The sequence below is a fragment of the Emydura macquarii genome, unplaced genomic scaffold (assembly GCF_026122565.2).
Source record: "Emydura macquarii macquarii isolate MOO-44397 ecotype Brisbane River unplaced genomic scaffold, CSIRO-AGI_Emac_v2 contig_2768, whole genome shotgun sequence".
NCBI classification, from domain to species: Eukaryota; Metazoa; Chordata; order Testudines; family Chelidae; genus Emydura; species Emydura macquarii.
The window spans coordinates 30223206-30246259 of NW_027132905.1; the positions used below are offsets into that span (position 1 = coordinate 30223206).

At 43.2% G+C, this 23054-nt stretch overlaps 1 protein-coding gene across 1 annotated transcript in view; it reads right to left on the minus strand.

The window, feature by feature from the left end:
* The window catches only part of PFDN1 (prefoldin subunit 1), a 54419-nt gene extending 40876 nt beyond the window's left edge, over positions 1-13543 (minus strand). The window contains exons 1-2 of the mRNA XM_067566456.1: positions 13442-13543; positions 12280-12446 (exon numbers count right to left, since the gene is read on the minus strand). Of these exons, the coding sequence (XP_067422557.1) occupies positions 12280-12446; positions 13442-13477 (203 nt within the window). The 5' untranslated portion in view covers positions 13478-13543. The remainder of the gene's footprint in view (positions 1-12279; positions 12447-13441) is intronic.
* Between the last annotated feature and the right edge of the window lie 9511 nt (positions 13544-23054).

Below are 23054 nucleotides of genomic sequence, written 5' to 3' on the forward strand. Positions count from 1 at the left end.
TAAAATGCTTTGCCTCACATAGGTAATGCTGTAGACCAAGGTTTTTTCAATAAGACCAAGCAATGTGAAAAGTTGGGCTAAGCCCAGTCATGCCCTCATCTATTTAAAGATGTTTTAATGCTGAACTCCTGCTGCCATTCAAGCTTTGAGAGTAACTCAGTATGAGATTAGTGCATTTTAAGTACTGTTCAAAGTCATGGAAGAGAGGCTTCCAAAGGAGCTGATCTTGTTCCCAAACAATCCATCCTGACAAGAACAGAAGTTTGCTGTTCAAGTTCACAGTCACTCAGAACAGACCCCCCCTCTCCCTTTTCTGCATATATCCATTTAAATTCTAATAATTTGCCTGTGTACTTCATTACATAGTCACTAGTTACACACCCAGCAAGCTTCAGTTTTAATTACTTTATCTAACTAAGAAACATATTCTAGCCATAAATTCCAATACAAGATTAAAAAACAATATAATAATTCATCATTGTACATGTTTTAAACACTATTTTATACAAGCTCCCTCTTTATAGCTAGGTCTTTCATATTTTATCAGTCTGTTTTTGAACGTCTCATTAAGCAGCTTATGTTCCTTGGCTGGTGCATTTGAGTCTTCTCATCTCAGGCAGATTAGATGGCAAGTTGTGCTTATGTTTGCTGCTATGAGATAATAGGCAGCTAAAAATCAGAAAATTATCAATACAGCTAAACTTTACTCCATTTTTTTCCAAATAGCAAATATTCTGGAGCAAATATTCATATAGTAAATAAACTTCCCACTACAGGCTAACAAACTTTAGCCAAATAACTTTGTTAGCAATCCTCTGCATTTGTGGAGGCAAATTAAATTTATTATTGTATCTATATACAGGTAATTAAATTCTTATATGCATCACATTTAATGAGCCATTTGACAGTTTTAATTTAAAAAGTGTAGGTGCAACAATGTGCAGTAACATCTGTGCCACCTACATTTGATGGAGAAAAGGATTAACTATATTGGAAGTGTTCCAATTTTACTCTTAGAGGGACAACGATGAGAGATTACCATGTTCAAAAAATTGCCTAGATTAACATTTATAAGCAATAAATTTATTGACCTTAAAGGGCTGAAAGTGAGGAACAGAAAATGCTGAACTATTTACATTTTCAAAACTCTGTGAAGTGTCAGGAACAAGCACACCTGCCCCATCTGATGAGGGAATGTTATTTGTCTTACACCTGTACCATGTTTACTTTAGCTTTCACTTTATTTTGGATCTGTCAACAGCTCCAGCATATTACATTACTTCAAACAGAAATAGTATCACAGCGCCCAAACAGCAGTTTCTGCATTGCTAGACACTTAACTAGATGGTAGATTTATACCATTGTTCAAACTTAGTTTCTTTAAAAAAAGCAAGTAGTGGTTCACCTCTAAATTGGTGATAAACATAGCATGACCAAAAATAATGCTACAGCAGTTAGGGTCAACTTTTTAAATGGCACTATCCATTCTTTTTGAAGGCTAGTTTTACTAGTCAAGTTTTACTAAAATTCTGACTAATTTGTGTCTTCCTCTGATGGGGTATATCAACCCCACACTGAGCAGGCAAGGGTTAATGAGCTGCTGTGAGCCCACTTAGCCCCATCCTACTATACCTACATTACCACTGCCAGGTAATGAAGGGGCAGTTAAAAGGGCAGAAGGAGAGCTCACTTACTGGCTGACCAGCAAGGAGAGCAGACCTTGCACGTCCTTTGCTCCTTGAGGAAGGAACCAGCCCTGCACTCCTGTGAACTGTCAGAGCCCTGTGGAGGACGATATGCCTGACACAGGACTAGTGAGTTTGTTTTGGACTATTTTTCTGTGTTTGATTATAAAAGGCTATTTGCTCAGACTTGGCTACCTGGGAGATGCCTGAGGCTGTTACAGGGGACCACTGCCCAAGAGGAGTATGGGGAACTTACTTCAATGATCTCTTTACACCCTGCTTGAAACTGCTCATGGAGCCTCAAGAGCACACAGTCACACTTTCTTTTTGCAATAAGTTACTTGAGCAAACATTCACAAGCAATATTCAAGGGTAAATCTATGTGAGAAGTGGAATAAGAGTTCAACTGTGACTGGCTGCATCTCCCTTTTTAACAAATCTTAGTTGGGAATCACTCCACCACAAGCAGTCCCCTACTCATTCTCTCATCTAATTTCCTTTTTAACAAACAATATGTAGCAACAAACAATTTTAGCTGGTTAAGCAGCCAAAACACAACAATTGTACACTACAACAATTGTAGTGTCTAGCAATGGGCCAGCAACATACTTCAGGTAAGTTTATGCAATATGGTTTGGTACAGAATTTCAAAACTGTATGCTACAGAGGCTGGAAACATGCCTTCTTCTCCATCACCACAGGGTAGATTTGACAATATAAAAAAAGGAATTACTATATGCTGAACATTATCAGTCAATGCTGCACCTGATTTGAATAGCAGGGGCTGGGGTTACCAGCTTTCCACACCATCATTTTTAAGTTGCTGCTGTCATGTATCCTTTCTAAAAACAGTAGGATCCATTTCACACAAGTTTGCACAATGCTCCAAAAGCAGCAGTAAAATAACATCAATTCCCGTAGCAGAAAAGCCTCTTGAAATTAAAATACTGTACAGCCAGAAGAAAGAAAGATGACAAAAACTAATCTGAATTCCTCCTCACAGCACTTAAAAGAGTTCTCTCTTGAACAGTGTTTCCCATGAATTAATATATAATAAATACTCATGTGATGGAAAGAAGGAATGAATTCGAAAGAGCAAAGTAAGTATTTCCATTCTGTCACATTTGGACCGCTCCAGTTAGATAGTCCAACACTTATTCAGGCCTTCCAAAACAGATAATACACCTCATTAGAAAGGTGAGCCTGTTCCTTACACCTATAAAAGCAAGCTGCTGTTTCATTTGTTCTGTATCTTCTGAAGAGCTACACAAAGCTGAAAGTGAAAATGTGAGGCATAAAGACAACAAGTGAATAAAAAACGTGATTTTTTTTTTATTTGCTGATACTGGAATGCCCCTATGTTGTATAGGTTTTGCTTTTATGTACCACAGAAATTGTTTTGGTGATAAAAACAGAAAAATAGTGTCACATAAAGTGTGAGAGATACTGCACAACTTATCACAGATGTAGAGATAATTTGACTCCCTAATGCTAAAAAACATAACTGATACAGGTATGTTTAATTACCAGAAAAAAACTACACAGAAAAAAACAATCACACTCTAGGTACCTAGCAACTTTAAAAATCAAACATTCCAGGGCTAGAATTTGTTCATGAACATCTAACAAGACTAAGCACTTCCTCCACAGTCAGCAATGAAGATATATCCCAGGGAATGATCATGCAGATGACAACTGAGGAGAAAAACTGATTCACAAGCAAGGATCCAGAGCAAAGAAATAGCTATTTTTGACAAGATGACATTCCCTGTACAGCTGGCAAATCTGCATCCCCCAAGAACTCTGGGATGCACAAAAAAAAGCCTTTGGAGTTTGGGCATTCTGTCTGGTACATGTGTATGTTCCTACAGAAGTGATATTTTCAGCTCAGAACTAAAAATCCAGTCAGGAAGAGACAGATAAACTGATACTGTTTCAATGTTGCCAAATGGCCAGAAATGGACAATGATGTCCAGTCATTTGATGGATGTATTTCTGGACACACCTGCCTCTCTGATCGTGTTTAATTTCTTTAATGGAAAGCCAGGTGTCTGCCTCAGGCTGAAATTTTTTAAACTTTCAGTCAAAATGGTTCAGCCCTTTCTCAGAACAAGGATAGAAGAAAATACTCTATTTTCCCCATGTTAACAAATGCGGTGACTTTTTCTTTAACATTCCAGTGCCATTATGTTTTGGATCTGGGACTCAATTTGGTGGGGGGCCTGTGCCCATCAAAATCTGCCTAAATGTGGCCCAGTTATAAATCCCTGAAAAAGCTCAGTTTGCACATACTCCAAAGAGACTTGCTAGAACAAGGCTCTGAAAAGTCCTCAGCTCCTAATGCTGACCACATTGTGCATGCACCATCCCCACAGAGTGACTGAGCATCCTGCATCCCAGGGTTACATGGGTTTGAAAAGGCTCTCTCTGTAATGGCTGCTCCAGGCTGGGGTAAGCAGGCCACTCATCCGGTATTAAACCAGAAAGTCCTGCTTTTCTAGGACTTCTTTGTCCTTCCTTTTTTGTCCCCGATCCAGGACTCTGACGAAACCAAATATGGTTCTGTCCAGTATCAGATGGAGGACACCCTTTTGAAGAACATGCTGCTTTGCCCTCACCAGCATGACCCTGCACACAGGTCATGAGGGCAGAATGGCACACACTTAAAAATGGAGCCCCTGTATCTGGTGTGACCTTGCATGTGCCATGCATATGAGGTCATGCCAGCGGAGGGGTGGGCCTCTTAAAATTGCAACTCCCTGCAGCGTGACCTCGCATGCACCATGCATCCAAGGTCATGCCAACAGGGGCAGGCTCATGCCCTTCCCAGAAGTACTGGAATGTCGGTATTCTGGGAATGCCTGAGGAGCCGCCCGAAACCCAGGCCAGGCCAGGCACCAGGAATGAGAGCAAGGAGCCTGTCTTCTGTGCTCACATGGATCCCCCACTGGCACCCAGGCAGCACAAAAGAGGAAGCACTCTCACTCGAATGCAGAGGGGCAAAAAATGGACCGGGAGAAGGGAAAGCGGCAGACTGGAACAAGTCTTCTGGTGAGACTGGTTGTGATTGCGGGAGAAAGAGAGGAGCTGGACTGGGGATGGGAGACTGGGACTGAATGGGCAAAGAGACTGGGAGAAGAAGCCTGAGGAGTACAGACTGGGACTACGCTGGCAAGGAGAATGGGAGTGGGATGAGAAGACAGGAAGGGGACAGGGACAGTTTGTGGGAGATGGGGCAGGAGTGGCTCAAGCCTGGGGAAAAGGACACAATAGAACCCACTCCCCTCCAGAGCCTGGAATGGAACCCAAATCACTATCAAAATTAGATTATTATTAGTTGTCGTGCAGACAGAACATTTCTTGGGCACAATCTTGAAAATTAAGTTGTACAAGGTTATTGAATTTATTTGATTTTTATAATCAGACTCTTCCTTGGACATACAACTTCTAAGTGTTAGAGGAATAAAATTGGAGACACAACCTAATTAATTAAATATTGATACACAACAAAAAATCAGTTTTGGCATCCCAATGCAACAAGAACTGCAGTGAACCCTATATTGTGTCTGGTGTAAATAAATGTTTTCCCTTACAACTCTGACTGGATCTATTAATTATCTGCATGTTAGAAAGATGTAAAGGGAAAGGTCTCAAATGTTCAGACAGAGATTTCTGCAGTTTAAACTTTCATCATAGTTCTCAAAGCAATATGATGATGTCAGTTCACAAATAGCTTAAGTAGCAAAACTAGAAGTTGGTGGCAGTTGTATCAGGCTACATAACAAGCCTTTCAAAAGAATATGAAGTAACAAAACTAAAATGTACTTGGCAAAATGCCACGAGGCTGGGCTATCTTTTGAACAACGGAAACTTACAGTATACAGCAATTCATCACCTACTATGTGGCACTGACTTTCCTTGTATTAAATCAAGAATAGCCATAGTAGAAGTAAATCCAGCACTACTAAGCTCCCTACACTGAAGAGAGGTGGGTTTGCACACTACACATAAATTGCAATGAAGAAAACCCAGGTTTGGGAATGACAAACCAATTTTCACACTACAATGGTGCAGAGAAGTCACCTCAGAGAGACCATGTGCTCTAATTTGGGGCAGAGGAGAGTAAAGGCCACAATACTCATTCATTTAGTGCTTGTGAAGAAGTGAAAGATTAAATCAAATGCCGTCTGGGATAGCAGGCATTTCATGCAGGTATAACCAAGATCTTCCACTGTGGTTGCCATCTAGAGTAAGATGCTTTTTAAATCTCTAAATTACACACATGCACTGAGCAAACATTCAAAGATTTTTCTAGATAAAAAGCCAAACTATTATTCTGGGAATGACCTGGTGTTTTTGTTTGTTGATTTATTAAAGCTAAGCACAGGAACACATCAGCCTACTTCCAATAATTTGACCATTCACACAACTAGTCACAGGTGCACTTTTGACATTAAAGTCCAACACTGACTTTGAACCCCCATCCTTTCTGAAGGATAAGAGTAAAGAACACCCAAGACCTTGACTTAGAGACTATCCACACTTCCTTTGATTAAAAATTATTATTAAAGTAACCTACCACAGCAACATAGATTATAGTAACATTGCATATAGAGACATGTAATATTCTAACCAGTACATAAGAAACCATAATGAGAAGCTACAGAGCTCACAAACAACTGCCTCCCACTGTCTAAACTCCTTCACTAGTTTGCTTAGAAAAAAAGAAGCTGGCAAAAAAACAGCCTATGATGCCACCTGACAGGTTCTAGATTATGAAGCGAGAAGTGACCATTCTGATAATCTCCCTAGCATAATACAAGTCATAAGACTCCCTTAAATTCCTGTTTTAATTAAAGTACATATTTTAGAAAGACATCCCATCTTGATTTAAAATTCCAGTAATGGAGAACCTATCACAATCTTAGCAAGGCATTCAACGGTTAATTATCCTCACTGTTAAAATTTTGCACTTTATTCCTAGATTAAACTTTTCTAGCTTTAATTTCCAATCCCCAGTATCCTGCATACCTTTCAGTCAGGCTTCAGGTCATAGACATCACTTGTTATTCTGGGAGGTAATCTCCTCTGTCCCTAAACAACAAAAGTACACGCATACTCCTCCTGCTGAACTCCTCTGTAGCATTCAATATAGATGTTCACCAAATATCCCTGGCTCACCATCAAGAAGCTGCAGAGGAAAATGGGAATGCCCTGAAATGACTCACACCAAACCCAGACAATTGTAATGGGCAACTGTTTCTGCACTTCCAAAACCTTCACTGGTGTGTTCATGCAAGATTCAATCTTCTCAACGGTATTCTACATCTACATGAATCTGGTGAGACAACACAGGCTGAATTGTCAACAGCATGAAGACAATACCCAGCTCTATGTCTAACATAACTTTTACATCTAACCTAAACAGCACCATCTCCCAGCTTTCTCAGCAACTAGAAAGCAGCAGCTGAGCAAACAATGTTTGGCTAAAGCTGAAACCAAATTAGACTGAAGTGACACTAGTAGGAAGAAGAAACCACTCAGAAAAACTTGCCTCCTCTGTAACATCCCCAGCTATGAATGATAATTATCCTCACCCTGAGACAGTTAAGTCAGTGTACAGCTTGGAGCCTGTTTGGATCCCAAACCACATCTACTACCAAATGCAACTAGCCAGAAGATAGTGCCCCTTTCTATCAGACTCAGACCTGACCACAGAATGATCCACTCACTCACGATTTCCAGGCTTGATCACTGCAGCTCATTCCAAGAAATCTTCAACTAGTACAGAACACAGTAGCAGTGCTAAGCTCATCTGTTTAGCTACATAGGTTACAGTGAACAACACCCCTTGATTGATAGGCGGCAGCAGCAGCAAGCCATAAATCTTCAAGAGGCCTCACTCCCTCTTACCTCCAAGAACTACCCAATTAAGACAAATGGAACAAAGATAATTATTTATAGCAGAAGCAGGGGCCAAGCAGACTAAAACCCAAGGTCTCAATCCCAACTCACAAGAACTGAGGTTCAGTCCAGAACTGGAGATGTTCCTGACAGGTGTAACACAAGATAAGACCTTTTTTTTTTTTTGGCTTAAATCCCACTACAGCAACCTCAGATTTTATCACTACAGAACAGATTTTTTTTGTATAGATTCTCCTGGCAAAAGTAATGAGGAAAATAAAGGAACCCACCCTAATGAATCTGAGCATTAGAACTGACTGGGTGTATGGGGACAATGTTATCTAGCCTAGAGCTATTGGAAAAGGCAACCAGACCGCCACTCTGCAAATCACTTCTGCTGAAGTCTTCCTCCTTGACGTGCAAGAGTGTAATGACACCCGCAGTCAAGTCATCTATAGGAACTAAACCAGGATGTCTGCATCTAAAAGCATGAGTCTCTACTGCTTGAAATAAAGAAGCAGGCCCATTATCTCTAAGACAGCAACAGACTCAAACCTCCATACAGGGTGCAGCAGCTAGGAAAGACAACAAGCCAATAGCATGAGAGTTACTAAAGTGTTAGCTCATTCCATTAGGAACCACTAGCATCCTCTTATAACCATGCTACAATTATCATCCAACCCAAACTAAAACTATCTCTCATTTTACAAGCCTCTACAGTACATTGTCAAAACTCCTATAACTAATGAGGCATAGGAGATGTTGAGATCCTATTTAAGAACAAAGATAGGATCACAACTCTGGAAAGACTCTTCTGTATAAATAAACCCCAAGGGTACTTTCTCAAACAAATTGATTTGTGCTTTGCCCCAGAGGACAAACTTGAGCAAAAACCAACTACCGGACTTCTGGTTTAAAGGGACTTCCCATCAGCCCTAAAAAAAAAAAAGTTATCGCCCTGAAAAACATTTGCCTACTATGGCTACAAGTAACATTTAAGTGTGCTATGTGAGATCAGAAATAAAATGTCTCTGTTTTCATTGTCTTTCCTTTGTCCATTTGACAGTGCTGTGGACAGTCTGTGTCACTACTTCCCCTGTCACTCTCCTTTATTTGCATTGGTTTTTCACACAGAACAGTGGAAGAAAAGATAATGTGAAGATATAGAAGACGCAACTGTGAAACCACAAAAGCTTTAAGTTGGCCTCAGGGACAGGTGCAATACCTGCAACTATTTAACTTTCTTTTTTTTTTAAACTGACTAGATTTCAAGTTGATGATGTCTCTTCACATAAAACTAGGTTAGAAGGAAGGAATCATCTTCATGACCATTTTCTCCCTTCACAGTAGGAAGGCAGCCACAGAAGTTGTTAGTTCCTCTATGATAAAACCCTAGTGTATTCCCAGGCAAATAACTGAGAGTTCATCTTATATTGCCCTTTAAACCAATAACAACAGACTTATAATTTACAAAATGCTGCAAGCTCAAAATTCTGATAAGTCACAATTAAGGTTACAATGCCAGCCTTAACTGTGCCCCCTATCTTCACCCACCTCTACCCAACCACTAGAGACCATCAGCTTCCACAAGTCTATCCTGAATTCCAACAATAGGCTCTTTAGTTATGAAGCAATAACCATGCCAACCTTTCCAGCCTCAGCTGGGAACAGAAAACCTCCAACACATGTCAGGAGGTGGCCAGTGTGGACTAAAGGAAAATCTTTGTGTCATTGTGGTATAATCCCCATACTGGAAAGGGATCCAAAATTTGTTGTCATGAAAAGGAAATTTCAGAGATAGCAGGTAGCTGGCCATCAGCAACATGGACAGCAGAACAGGTGATGTTGGTTCAACTAAATTCCCTGAAGTTACATGAATTTGAACTCAGGGAATTAAGGGTGAGTGGAAGCCATTTAGATTATAAACTCTTCAGGGAATGAACTGTCTCTTATTCTATGTTTGTACAGTACCTAGTATAATGGGGCACTGATCTTGGTTGGGTTTTCTAGACAATACCATAACACAGATAGTAATAGTATAAATAAGATGGCACATGCTTGTTCTGTGGTCCAAACAGGCTGTCCAGCAGGGCCCATACACACACACACACTCTTAGGCTATATCTACACTGCTGGCAGCACAGCCAGCAGTGCAGGATTGATTTTGCGGGTTCAATTGAGCTGCAGTAAAGACTCGTTCAATTGAACCCAGAAGTCAACTCTGTAAATCCACCCCGGCAAGTAGCGTAGCGCTGTATTGATGGAAGGGCATTTCCCATTGGCTCTGCACAGTGGAGACACCATGGTAAGTAGACATTAGGAAGTCGACAAGAGATACACAAGTTACTGTACGCAGCTTGCGTATCCCGTCAACTGCTGCCGAAATCCACGACCAGTGTAGACCAGGCCTTATGCAGGTTCCCCTCTCATGGTCACAAGAAGAGAAGCAGAAGTAAAGTTCGCAGGAGGGTGGTTACTCTAATGGCTGCTGTCCACAGAGTAATCAAGGGTGCACAGAGAAAAAGGGGTTTCTAGACTATAGGTGGAAGATGCACAGAGAAAGGAGGCAGAAGAATTGATGCTGATACAAGGACCTTATCTGATACTTACATTTTTGTTTTTTCTCTTTAGACAAACACTGCGGATGTTGCTTTAACGGGCAATACATTCTCCATCTTATCTTTGTTTCAGAATTACTTTAGGGGTTTTTTTTCAAAATGAAAAAAGCCATCTTGTACTCAAGTAAAAAATGACAAAGAAATTTGCTGGTGACCTTTTGAAGGTGCTTTTTACTTAGTTTGTCTCTGCTATGCCTAATTGTCTTCACTGTTCTGAAGAAGAAACCCTTCTCTTGCTTACATGCTCAGGGTCTAACTGATCACCATATGTGGGGTCTGGAAGGGATTTTCCCCCAGGTCAAACTGGCAATGAACTTCAGGGGGTTTCTTCTTCCCCTGCAGCAAGGGTGGAGGTCACATGCCAGGATTATCTGGGTATATCTCATTTAATTCCTTGCCATTGCAGAGGCATTGGATATTGATGCATCTCAGTCCCCCCATTCTCTGCCTGTGGCTGATTAGTCTTCTGTAGCTATAATATTTTGGTTGCTGGGATTGGTTTTTGAGTGCTGAGGGATGTTGCTGGCCTGTGATATGCAGGATGTCAGACTAGATGATCTGGTGGTCCACTCTGGTCTTAAACTCCATGCCTTTGATCTGCCTACAGGCTGTGTCATTCACCTCTCTGCCTCATTGGAGGGGTCTGAAATCAATTTCCTTTGAAGATGTCAGTAAGTAATACCCTCATGTAACACCATCAAAATTCAATTTAGCTGCATGAAAAAAGTAGTTACACAAATAACAAATAAAAGACAATATGTGCAGTGTACGAAACACCTGGAAAGGAGTCATGGAACATTCCTTCAAGTGGGCCCAGAGAATCTGTCAGTACTACCTGATTCACTACATGAGAAAGAAATTTTAGTTCTCCCAAACCTTTGTCTGTCTTTTCGTTTCAGACAATCATATTTATCCATTAAGAATGCACTATTAGCTTAAAGACTAGTTTATGTAGCCTTTTACAAGAGGGTATCATAATTACAACAGGACAGTGTCAGTGTTCATCAAAACACATATTAGCTTTGGTTTAAGCTATGTTTCTTTAGATGACAGTCCAATGTACAAAAGTTACATTTTCCTCCTTTCCTAATATTGTTTCAGGATTATCAATTGCCAGTGCACCTGGATAAACTACCTTCTGGCATCAATTTCTCTTCATTTGGTTCTCTAAAGATTCTAGGCAACACCCTTCATAGAACTTAATTAACATGCTAACAAATGTTCCTTTGGACAAGCACAGCCCTGAATGAATGCATTAAATTAGGAGATATACAATTTTTAGAATCAGATACATATTTCATCAGGCACAGTTAAAATTGGACAGGTTTATTATAACTTCTTGCAAACTTCTACATTTTGTCATTAACAATCATGGAGAATACAAGCTCTGGTGGTGGAGTCTATAAACGTTCATGAAACCCCAAATGTGATTGTAATCTGCATGAGCAAAGCCTACAAACTAAAATATATAACAACTCACTGAAATAAATTATTATGCCAGAAGACTGGTAGATAGTAAATGTTGTACCTATAGGGTTGGTACTGGGAATTACTGTGCAGTAAATCCATTTACTGAAGATCTGTTGGATTGATAATTAAAAACAGGATTGTAAAACAACTAAACAAATATGTTATGACAGAAAAAAGCCAGAATGCTTTTCACACAAATAAGTGACAATGAGAGAGCATCTCTCCTCTGCTGCAGCCCTTGTATGCTGCTCCAGCAGCTAAGAGGGAATAGTAATGCTCTGCAGACAGTCAAGGGAGAATTCCCTCTTAGCAGGATCACCACTGGACACTACACTCACACATACACACAGAATTATTATGAGGGGAAAATTAAAGTTTCTAGCCCTGAAAAGAAGATATGCTTTGAAGGAGAGAGTAGAGGAATAGCAGACCAAAGGTATGAAGAAAGCAGCTAATATTTACAAACCTGACACTTCATCGACTATAGAAAGAAATGTTTCTAAAACTAGTATAATTTACATTGCAATTATTTACCGTAGATTTTATTGGCAATTTGGAAGAATTTGGCCATAATCTCTCCCAAGAGTAGAAAGGTTACTCACATTCTCCCTACACCTTCATACATGCGTGTTTCATCCACCAGAGTCATAATCTCTGTATCAGTGAGATGTGCATGTTTTTTCGTCCTGTTTAGTTGTTCAATTTGTATATCTGCCAGCTTCACCTTTTGCTGCGTGTCGATAACCTTAGCCTGCAGTTCAGTAAAAGCCTAATGGAAAAAGTAGACAAGTTACAGCTACTATGGAAATGTTGACCTTGAACATCGTAACTTTTGCAAAGGGAATGAAAATTGTACTGATCCAGGAGTGTCAAGTATCACTTTTAGACCCAGAAAACTCAGCAACAGCTACTAACTCATGAGCAGGAGCTTATAAGTGAACTGTCTCCTTCAGATATGACACCAGAGTCCAAATGTAGACATGCTTCTGGGGACTGCTGAGGATCTACCCTCCTGTGTGGAATACACATATGTTTTTAAGTTGACTGACAAGATCCTCCCCCTCATGATTTCCTTCCTTGGAGCACTGGGCTGCTCCTCTTCACTGGTGAAGGTTGGCCTAACTCATTTGTGTGTGCTCTCCAAGCTTTTCCTTGGCCACTTCCCAGTGCCCACTCTCTTCTCTGACTGTTCTGGTTCCCTCCAGGCTAGGGAGGGCTGGGAATTTGCGAAAGCTCCTCCTACCCAGCACCAGCTGCTAGGGACTGGAGGGGTCCAGCTTCACTTTCTGCTGGGGAGAGGCTCGGCCATGCTTCTGGACCGAGAGGAACCTACTTGCAGGCTTTAGGTCGAGTGTCTGCCCCGGGGTCAATCTGGCTGTCTTAGGGGCAGAGCTGTCTGTGTCCGACTGTCTCCAGGCCCCTCTGTCTGTCTATCTGGGTCTGTCTCGGGCCCGTGGGGGAGTCTCTGAGGTGCTCACACGCTCAGAGCGCGCTACGCGCCGTGCTGCTCGGTCTGTCCCCGCGGTGCTGTGCCGCGAGGCTCATACGCAGGCCCCGCTCCATCCCCGGCCGGAGAGGGGACCCGTCACCTGCCCGCCCCAGGACACCCAGCAAGGGCGGCGGCACAGCCGGATCCCGCGCGACCAATGAACCCGGGGGGCTGGGACTGCGACTTGCTGTGGCCCTGCAGCCACGAAGGATATGGGCGGGAGGCCGCTCTCCGCCCTCCGCACGCAACGCTACCACACGCGGCCCGGCCAGTACCTTTTTTAGCTCCAGGTCCACCACGGGCGCCGCCATTTTGCCGGCCTCCGCGCTTGCGCACTGGGCATCCAAGGGAGCGGGAACTACTCCCGCTGCGCCTGCGTAGTAAAAGGGCCGCCGCAGAGCCCTCCCAGTCCCCACATGCCCCGGATAGTACCCATGGGGGCTGGTACTAGGGGTGCTGCTGCACCCCCTGGGTCGAGGGGGTTTCCGTTAGGGTTTAGAGTTTGGTTCAGTTGGCTCTCAGCACCGACTCTGTACACATTGTTCCAGCCCCTCTGACAGCAGTCCATGGGGGCAGACACCCACACACCCACACTCAACAGTAGGCCAATAACATCCACTGTCCCAGTTGCTTAGGGCCACTCTGCTGCCTCGCACTTGGCTTCCAGCCAAAGTTGCCAATTTTAGTTGGACAAATTCCTGGAGGTTTCATCACATGATATAATCTTTAATTAAAGATTAAACTTTTATTTCTCAAGACTCCAGGACAATCCTGGAGGGTTGGCAACCCTATCAGGAAGCCCCCGGTACTTCTTGGACAGCTGACAACCAGAATTGCACTGGGTTACCACCCAGATCCACCACCAGCCGCTACAACACAGACCCATGCCATCTGAGCTAAAAGAGAATTACCCTTAGCTGTATGCAATATAGGGCCTCTGACACGCTGTTGAGCAGTTCTGACTCCATCCTATAGAAAGTGGTGCCCATTTGTGTTAGTTGGGCCATTGCAGAACTGTATATGTGGTAGACCCAAGTTTCACTCACTGGCATGTATAGCTGGAAGACCTTTTGCAAATTACCAACTGTACAGACTGTCAAAGACCAAATAAAACATAAAGGATATCTCATCACACTATGTGTGTGGTCATGTACCCTCTAGTTGTAAGTCAACCAACCACGGATCAGAAACAATATCATGTGACTATACATAGGTGTGTTTGACATTTCACCGTCTAATACAAAGAAGGTTCTTGCCTCAGGAGTTGGGCGTCCCAGGGATTATTCCTGTTCCTGCTAAAGTCAACAGGAGTGTTGCCATTGACGTCAGTGGGAGTAGAATCTGTCTCAAATAAACTGGAAAACTTCACAAGAAATGACAGATGGGGTGAAACAAAGGGAAAGGAGAAGCTGATCTTGAAAGAACCTTATTGACAAGGAATTCAGATCAGTTCACTAGTGAGCATAGTTCTGTGTTTTAATTCTCACTGGAGGTTTTTATGATGTTTTATTTCCCATAGTCTGAACCACGAGTGAAGGAGCATATATTGACAGAGCACATGTAGTGATCAAATGCTGTCTGGAAAGTAGGATTTTATTTGACGGGTTTGTGATACTATTTCAGATTAGTTAGTTAATATTGGTGCAGTGCTTTGAACATGTAAAGCAATATGGGGCTTATTTTGAGAGGTGCTAAAATCCTGCGACTTCCATTGATTTTAATGGAAGTATTGGCCAATGCCTGATCCATCTTATATCCCAGGCAAGAGAAGATATAAACCTCCCAGAATGCACTTGGTCATTTGTGCAATACTACACCACCAGGAGAAATGTATTCCTGATCAGGCAGTGATTAGCTTACACCCTGAAACATGAGGATTGACAGCTCCTGTAATTTACTGTAATTGCAGTTGTCATTCATAGAAATGGCTTTTCTTTTTTACAAACTGTCTCCCACTTCTTTTGGAAACTTATCTAACTACATGCATCAGTTTAATGGGATATTGTATTAAAATGTATTTGCCTTTATCCTTTTAAAATTTGTTGCTTTTCAATTTAATTGAAAGTATCCCTGCCTCTCTGTTGCAGGCAATCAGCAACTCTTTCATAGGGAGGACTCATAGAATCATATAATCATAGAGTTGGAAGGGACCTCAGGAGGTCATCTAGTCCAACCCCCTGCTCAAAGCAAGACTAATCTCAGCTAAATAATCCCAGCCAGGGCTTTGTCAAGCCGCATCTTAAAAACCTCCAAAGATGGAGATTCCACCACCTCCCTAGGTAACCCATTCCAGTGCTTCACCACCCTCCTAGTGAAAAACTTTTTCCTAATGTCCAACCTAGACCTCCCCCACTGCAACTTGAGACCGTTGCTCCTTGTTCTGTCATCTGCCACCACGGAGAACAGCCTAGCTCCATCCTCCCTGGAACCCCCTTTCAGGTAGTTAAAGGCTGCTATCAAATCCCCCTCATTCTTCTCGTTTGCAGACTAAACAAGCCTACTTCCCTCAGCCTCTCCTTATAAGTCTTGTGCTCCAGCCCCCTAATCATTTTTGTTGCCCTCCGCTGGACTCTCTCCAACTTCTCCACATCCTTTTTGTAGTGGGGGGCCCAAAACTGGACACAATACTCCAAATGCGGCCTCACCAATACCGAATAGAGGGGAATAATCACTTCCCGCGATCTGCTGGCAATGCTCCTATTAATGCAGCCCAATATGCTATTAGCCTTTTTGGCAACCACGGCACACTGCTGACTCATATCCAGCTTCTTATCCATTGTTACTCCCAGGTCCTTTTCTGCAGAGTTGCTGCCTAGCTCGTCGGTCCCCAGTCTAAAGCTGTGACTTCCTAAGTGGAGGACTCTGCACTTTTCTTTGTTGAACCTCATTAGATTTCTTTTGGCCCAATCCTCCAATTTGTCTAGGTCACTCTGTATCCTATCCCTACCTTCCAGGGTATCTACCACTCCCCCCAGCTTAGTGTCATCTGCAAACTTGCTGAGGGTGCAATCTATCCCATCCTCCAGATCATTAATGAAGATGCTGAACAAAACCGGCCCCAGGACCGACCCCTGGGGCACTCTGTTTGTGACCAGCTGCCAGCTAGACATGGAGCCATTGATCACTACTCGTTGAGCCCTGTGCTCTAGCTAGTTCTCTATCCATTTTATGGTCCATTCATCCAACCAACCCATACTTCTTTAACTTGCTGATATGAATACTGTGAGAGACTGTATCAAAAGCTTTGCTAAAGTCAAGGTATATCACATCCACCGCTTTCCCCACATCCACAAAGCCAGTCACTTCTTCATAGAAAGCAATCAGATTGGTCAGGCATGACTTTCCCTTGGTGAATCCATGTTGACTGTTCCTAATCACCCTCCTCTCTTCTAAGTGCCTTAAAATGGATTCCTTGAGGACCTGCTACATGATTTTTCCAGGGATTGAGGTGAGGCTGACCGGTCTATAGTTCCCTGGATCCTCTTTCCTCCCTTTCTTGAAGATGGGCACTATATTTGCTTTTTTCCAGTCATCAGGGACCTCCCCCAATTGCCAAGATAATAGCTAATGGCTCTGAAATCACATCAGCCAACTCCCTCAGCACCCTTGGGTGCATTGCATCTGGCCCCATGGACTTGTGTATATCCAATCTTTCTAAATAGTCTTGGACCTGTTCCTTCAGCACTGCAGGATGTTCACCTCCTTCCAATTCTGTGCCACCCAGTGCAGTAGTCTGGGAGCTGGCCTTGTCTGTGAAGACAGAGGCAAAAAAAGCATTGAGTACCTCAGCTTTCTCCACATCCTCTGTCACTAGGTTGCCTCCCCCATTCTGTAAGGGGCCCACATTTTCCCTAATCTTCCTCTTGTTGGTAACATACTTGTAGAAACCCTTCTTGTTCCCCTTCACATTCCTTGCTAGCTGCAACTCCAGTTGTGCTTTGGCCTTCCTGATTTCATTCCTGCATGTTTGAGCAGTATTTTTATAATCCTCCCTAGTCATCTGACCAAGCTTCCACTTCTTGTAAGCTTCTTTTTTGTGTTTAAGTTCACCAAAGACTTCTTTGTTAAGCCAAGCTGGACGCCTACCATATTTGCTATTCTTTCTGCACATCGGGATGGTTTGTTCCTGTGCCCTCAATAAGGTTTCTTTAAAATACAGCCAGCTCTCTTGGATTCCTTTCCCCCTCCCTGAGGGAGTCAAAGTCTGCTTTTCTGAAGTCCATGGTCCGTATCCTGCTGTTCTCCTTTCTTCCTTTTGTCAGGATCCTGAACTTGACTATCTCATGGTCACTGCTGCCTAGGTTGCCACCCACTCCTACTTCCCCTACCAAATCTTCCGTTTGTGAGCAGCAGGTCAAGAGAAGTACGGCCCCTAGTTGGTTGCTCCAGCACTTGCACCAGGAAGTTGTCTGCAACACTATCCAAAAACTTCCGGGATTGTTTGTGCTCTGCTGTATTGCTCTTCCAGCAGATGTCAGGGTGATTGAAGTCCCCCATGAGAATCAGGCCCTGTGAACTGGAAATTTTCCCTAGTTGACTAGAGAAAGCCTCATCTACCTCATCCTCCTGGTCTGGTGGTCTATAACAGACACCCACCACGACATCACCCTTATTGTTTTTGCTTCTAAGCTTAACCCAGAGACTCTCAACTGGCTTATCTCCAGTTTCATACTGGAGCTCAGAGCAATCATAGTGCTCTCTTACATACAGTGCAACTCCTCCACCCTTTCGCCCCGCCTGTCCTTCCTGAACAGTTTATATCCATCCATGACAGTGCTCCAGTCGTGCGAGTTACTCCACCAAGTCCAATCATGTCATAGTTTCTTGACTGTGCCAGGACTTCCAATTCTTCCTGCTTGTTTCCCAGGCTTCTTGCATTTGTGTATAGGCACTTGAGATAACTAGCCGATTGCCCTGCTTTCTCAGTATGAATCAGGAGGCCTCCCCTTCTGCATCCTCCTCCTTCTGCTTCCTTGTGGTGTCCCAGTTCCCCACTTACCTTCGGGCTTAGATCTCCGTCCCCCATCGAACCTAGTTTAAAGCCCTCCTCACTAGGTTAGCCAGCCTGTCTGCGAAGATATTCTTCCCTCTCTTCACTCAATCCAGTTCCCTGTGGACTGGTGTCCACATCACAGAAAACAGTGCTACAGTAGGGACAAAATGCCAGTCTTATTGGTAGACTCAGCAGAAAGTCAAGAACTGAAAGAGACATAGGCTAAAAGAGTCCTTCAGGTCAGGGTCAAGCTCATTGGCATGACAGGGCTGGAAGTCTTGCTCTGTGCTGCCCACACTACTCCGGTCCTGCACAGGGTTCTCAGCCCAGCACCTTTCACCAGCCGTATAGCTGCATACAAGTGGGTTTATTAAAAACTGAAAAGCCTGCCGATGAAATACAGCATCAGAAGGACTAGTACCTGATCACATTCCCCCCTTCTATTAATGAACTACAGGATTTCCCAGAGATGGGCCAAAGCACATCTTGTCCAGCAGGCTACTGCAGTGTGTGTGGTGATTACTGGAGAACAATGGAATACTTTTTTATAAAGTTTGCTTCCTTCCTGCCATCTCAGGGAGACTGACATACTGAGCTGAAGAATCAAACATAGGGGTCATGTGGCCATGCGGAGTGATAGAGTCCTGAAGCTGACTCTTGATCAATCAGTTTGAATTCATTGAAGGTGGTGTGCAATGCAAAGAGCCCTGCAAAACAGCTCCCGGGTGCTGAAGCACAGAGCTGCTTTGTTTTAATGTTGTTAGCAACAAAATTGCTTTTTGATAATGGTGACCAGGTGAGGCCACCTCTAGAAAAATATTTAGAGGAAGGAAGTGAGTGATTGATTACTGACAAACCCACATGAGGCTGCTCCTAGCCAGAATGCTGGTGCTGGATTTGCTTTGCTTTTTAAGCAAACCAACCTTTCACATTCCTTAGTGGGAGTATTTGCTATTGATCCTGATGATCTAAAGTTGTGTAACAGACACAGTGCAGTATGGTATGTGAATGTGGGCTGTTTGTCTCATTATTCACCAGGGAGAGTGAGGGCAACCAGCCAGTCCCAGAGAGATGTTCCCTATGGCCAGAAGAATATGTGCAACTAAGGCAACAGGTCAAAAAGTAATAACTGTAGCTAAAAACACAGGCAGACTCATGGTTATTAATACCTTGCAGTCATACAGGGCTTCACATCCAGACAGATACTGAAGTGCTTTACAAATGACCCCTGCTGGTGGCTGGCTGAAGCCCTGAAGCATGAGCTTTTAGGAACGTAAGACATAAGCCAGAAGTGAGCCCCTGGGTTGCTGAATCCTGCCCATCATACAAGCAACCCATCATAAAATTGCACTCAGAAATTTGGACTGTTCTCTGTTGGATATGGATATAGCCCAGCCAGGTTATAAGATGTTCCTTTGGTCTACATAAGGAAGAATGTAACATCCTTTGACCCTTGTAGATATGGTAGCTACAACATGGTTATAATATTTTCTTTCTGTCCACCCAGTGAAGGATAAATCATAACAAGGTTGGGCCATTACCCTGTTACAACAGCTTTGTTTAAACCTGATTATTTTGTTGTATAGACATGACCTAATGTATGAATTCCATAGGTCTTCTGTCCACACTACAGTCAGATCCCCTCCCAATCACCTTTCATTACTGTAGATGCAGCTCCACTAGTGATAGCAATGACAAGAGCCCTATTGTGGACATGGCGCAGATGCTTTTATCACTGCATCAGCTAGACTTGCTCTGAGCTAAATGCCAGCAGCCAGTCTCCACCAGCTCTCCCACCATTGCATTAGCATCAATACAGACCAGTGTTGGCAACAGAGGGAGATTTTTGGAAGCAGCTCAAGGTAGATGCAGCTTTTTTTTTTTCCAGAAGACCTTTAATACATCAAAGACTTACACATCTTGAGATGCTTAGAAAGTACTGTGCTGATGGTGAGTTATACACCGGGGACAGGGTTTAATACCAGGGGCTAAAGACATGGTGGGTGCTAGGAGGGAAGTGGCATATGGAGCACCTCAGGAATGGGTGTACCTTGTCCTGTTTATCCTGATGATGAATGACCTGGAGAGGGAGGCCAAAAGATGCAGATGACACAAGTGGGGAGAGGAGCAAATATGAAAGAGGCTGAAAGGAGGCCTGGAAAAGTTTAGCAAATGAATGACCAAATAACATGCACTGTCATGTATCAAACACTGTAAGCAAGTACATGTGTTCCCCATAAACTGCAGTGATCTGTAAGCTGCCCATCCCCAACTGCCACTCCCCAAAGACTGCCCCAACTTTCCTAGGTACCTGTCCCCATTTCTCTATTCCCCATCAACTTTAGCTGCCAGGCCCGCTGCTACACTGCACAGATCCTGTTGTCTCCAGCACACAGTACTTCCTCAGGAAGAAAGGAAAATTTGAGCTGAATAGCAGGAAAAAATTCCTGGCAGCAAATTCTATAATATAGTCTTCCAAGGGAGGCAATAGAAACCCCATCGCTTGAGTCATGAGCAATTTATAAGTGGACTGGACAAAAGACTGAAGAATGCACAGTGGGGAACAATTGTCCATTAGCCCCAGGGTGTGGACTAATTGACCTAATGGCTCTTTTTCCATCTCTTATGGCTATGATCTATGAAAAGCTCTGTGTGGCAAAGACAACTGAAGAGAGCACCAGCCCCCTAGCTGTGCAGGCTGACTACAGCTGGCACACAGTCGGCTGCCCAGCAGTAGAAATGCCAGTCACAGGTTACAGCTTCAGAGTCCATTTTCCCAATGAGATGACTGGGGAAAGTTTACTTCTCACAGTCAGTTCCTGGTCCCATTCTGAAAGCAAAGCCCAAACTCCTATTGATTTCAATGGAAGCAGGATTTAGCCCTTAATGCTAATGACCATTCACTCAATGTGTGACAGTAACTAGAAGGCAAACTGTCCCATCAGCAGTCCCCCTCTCCCTTAGAACTGCTCTAGGCTGGGTTTCTAGGAGACTAATGATGAGCTTCAGCTGCTAATTAACCCTTGCTTCCCCAGCCTGGGATCCTGTTGCTTTCTATTCCCACTACGTGCCACAATGTCCAGACCTCTCTGGTGTAGTAGAGTCTACAACAGAGCAATTTATAGCTCTTAAAGCTTTTGTTTCAGACTGACTGCAGGCTCAGGAAAACATCTCATATCAGTTATACTGTGTTCACAAAGTGAAGGTTTTGTTTGCAACCAGAAGGGCTAGGAACTTCATTTTTTACCAATGAAAGCTGAGATTCTGGAGCAAAAGCTGGCAACCACCAAAACCATGCAGTAGCTCCCTGAGCCTGGTTTAGCCTCTGATATCTGCAAGGGAAGCTTCCGTTAGAGCCCGTTCCACACATTCATTAGCCTCTGATACATACAGAAATTTCTCCTGAGCCCCCTTAGTGCCCTGTGACCACCATTCTCTGAGGTTAGGGTTGTGCTTTTTGGTTTTCAAGCCTTTGCCCCATCCAAATATCTTTGTAGCATCCACCTGCTCCCTGCCCCCCTGACTTTTATACCCCTCAGCCGTGTCTGAGATGAATTCCCTCTTTTCTAATGAGCATGCCCTTAGTTTACTGAATGCTTCCTTATATATAACCCCAAGACTCTGTGTCATACTTGTTCTGCATTTCTGTACCTCTCCTGGGTCTCCCACACCTTTTCTGTTATATACTAGTCCAAATTGCCCTTCACTGCCAACACTCATTAAAACTCAAGAGGCTAAGCTTGTAGACAGGTGATCACAATCATGGCTAACAGAGCACATAGAGGAGAATTGAGCATCTCCCCAAGCAAGGGCCAAACCTCTCTGGATGACCAAAACTGCAGGCAATATTTGAGATATTAGTGTACCATTCCATTAGCTTTTTTGACTGCTTCCTCACACTGAGCAGATGTTTTCAGAGAACTATCCACAGTGACTCCAAGATCTCTGTCTTGAGGGGAAACGGCTAATTTAGACCCCATCCTTTGGTATGTATAGCTGGGATTCCAATGTGCAACATTTTTCCAATGTGCAATACTTTGCACTTATCAACGTTGAATTTCATCTACCATTCTGTTGCCCAGTCATCCAGTTTAATGAGATTCCTTTGTAACTCTTCACAGTCAACTTTGGTCTTAACTATCTTGAGTAATTTAGTATCATCTGCAAACTTTGCCATCTCACTGTCCACTCCTTTTTCCAAGTAATTTCTACTACATTATTATGTCATGATGCCCAGAATTTACCGAGGTCTCTGATTGTCCTGCAGGCCTAACCATAACCTTTACCACTCATAGCAGGCTGCAAGATCCAACACCAGCTGCCACAAAACCAGGTGACCTTATGGAAGGATATCAGCTGAGTGTGCCATACCCTCTCCTGCTGCAGGGAGAAAGAGAACACCACTGGAGGAGTGTGGGACTAGATTTTGCTGCCCCTTCTTCTGGCTACTGCATTTTGGCTAGTAGGAGAGAGGTGGAAGGAAGACATAGGAGGAGGAGGAGGGGACAAAAGATTCAAGGAGAGACCAGAAAGAGGGATGGGAGCAGTGGTATATAGACAGCTCTTTGTATAATCAGCTTCCAGGCTGATCATGCCTCACCTGGAAGGGCTGGAGTGAGCACCAGCCTGAGGGGTCTGGGCTTGTCGGATTGGTGAGGAATTAGAACTGGTGGAAAATTTTCCGACAGAATAGTTGTCTGTCAGGTAATGCTGATTTGAGAAATTCTAGACGTTTTACAGGAATATATCGATTTTTTTGACATTTTCAGTGAGAAAGTATCAAAATGTTTAATTTCAAATTTATTGTTTTGGATATATTGTATTTATTGTATTATATTATCAAAATTAAATATGTCAGAATATTTTGTTTTGCAAGAAATCCTGAGATTTTGACT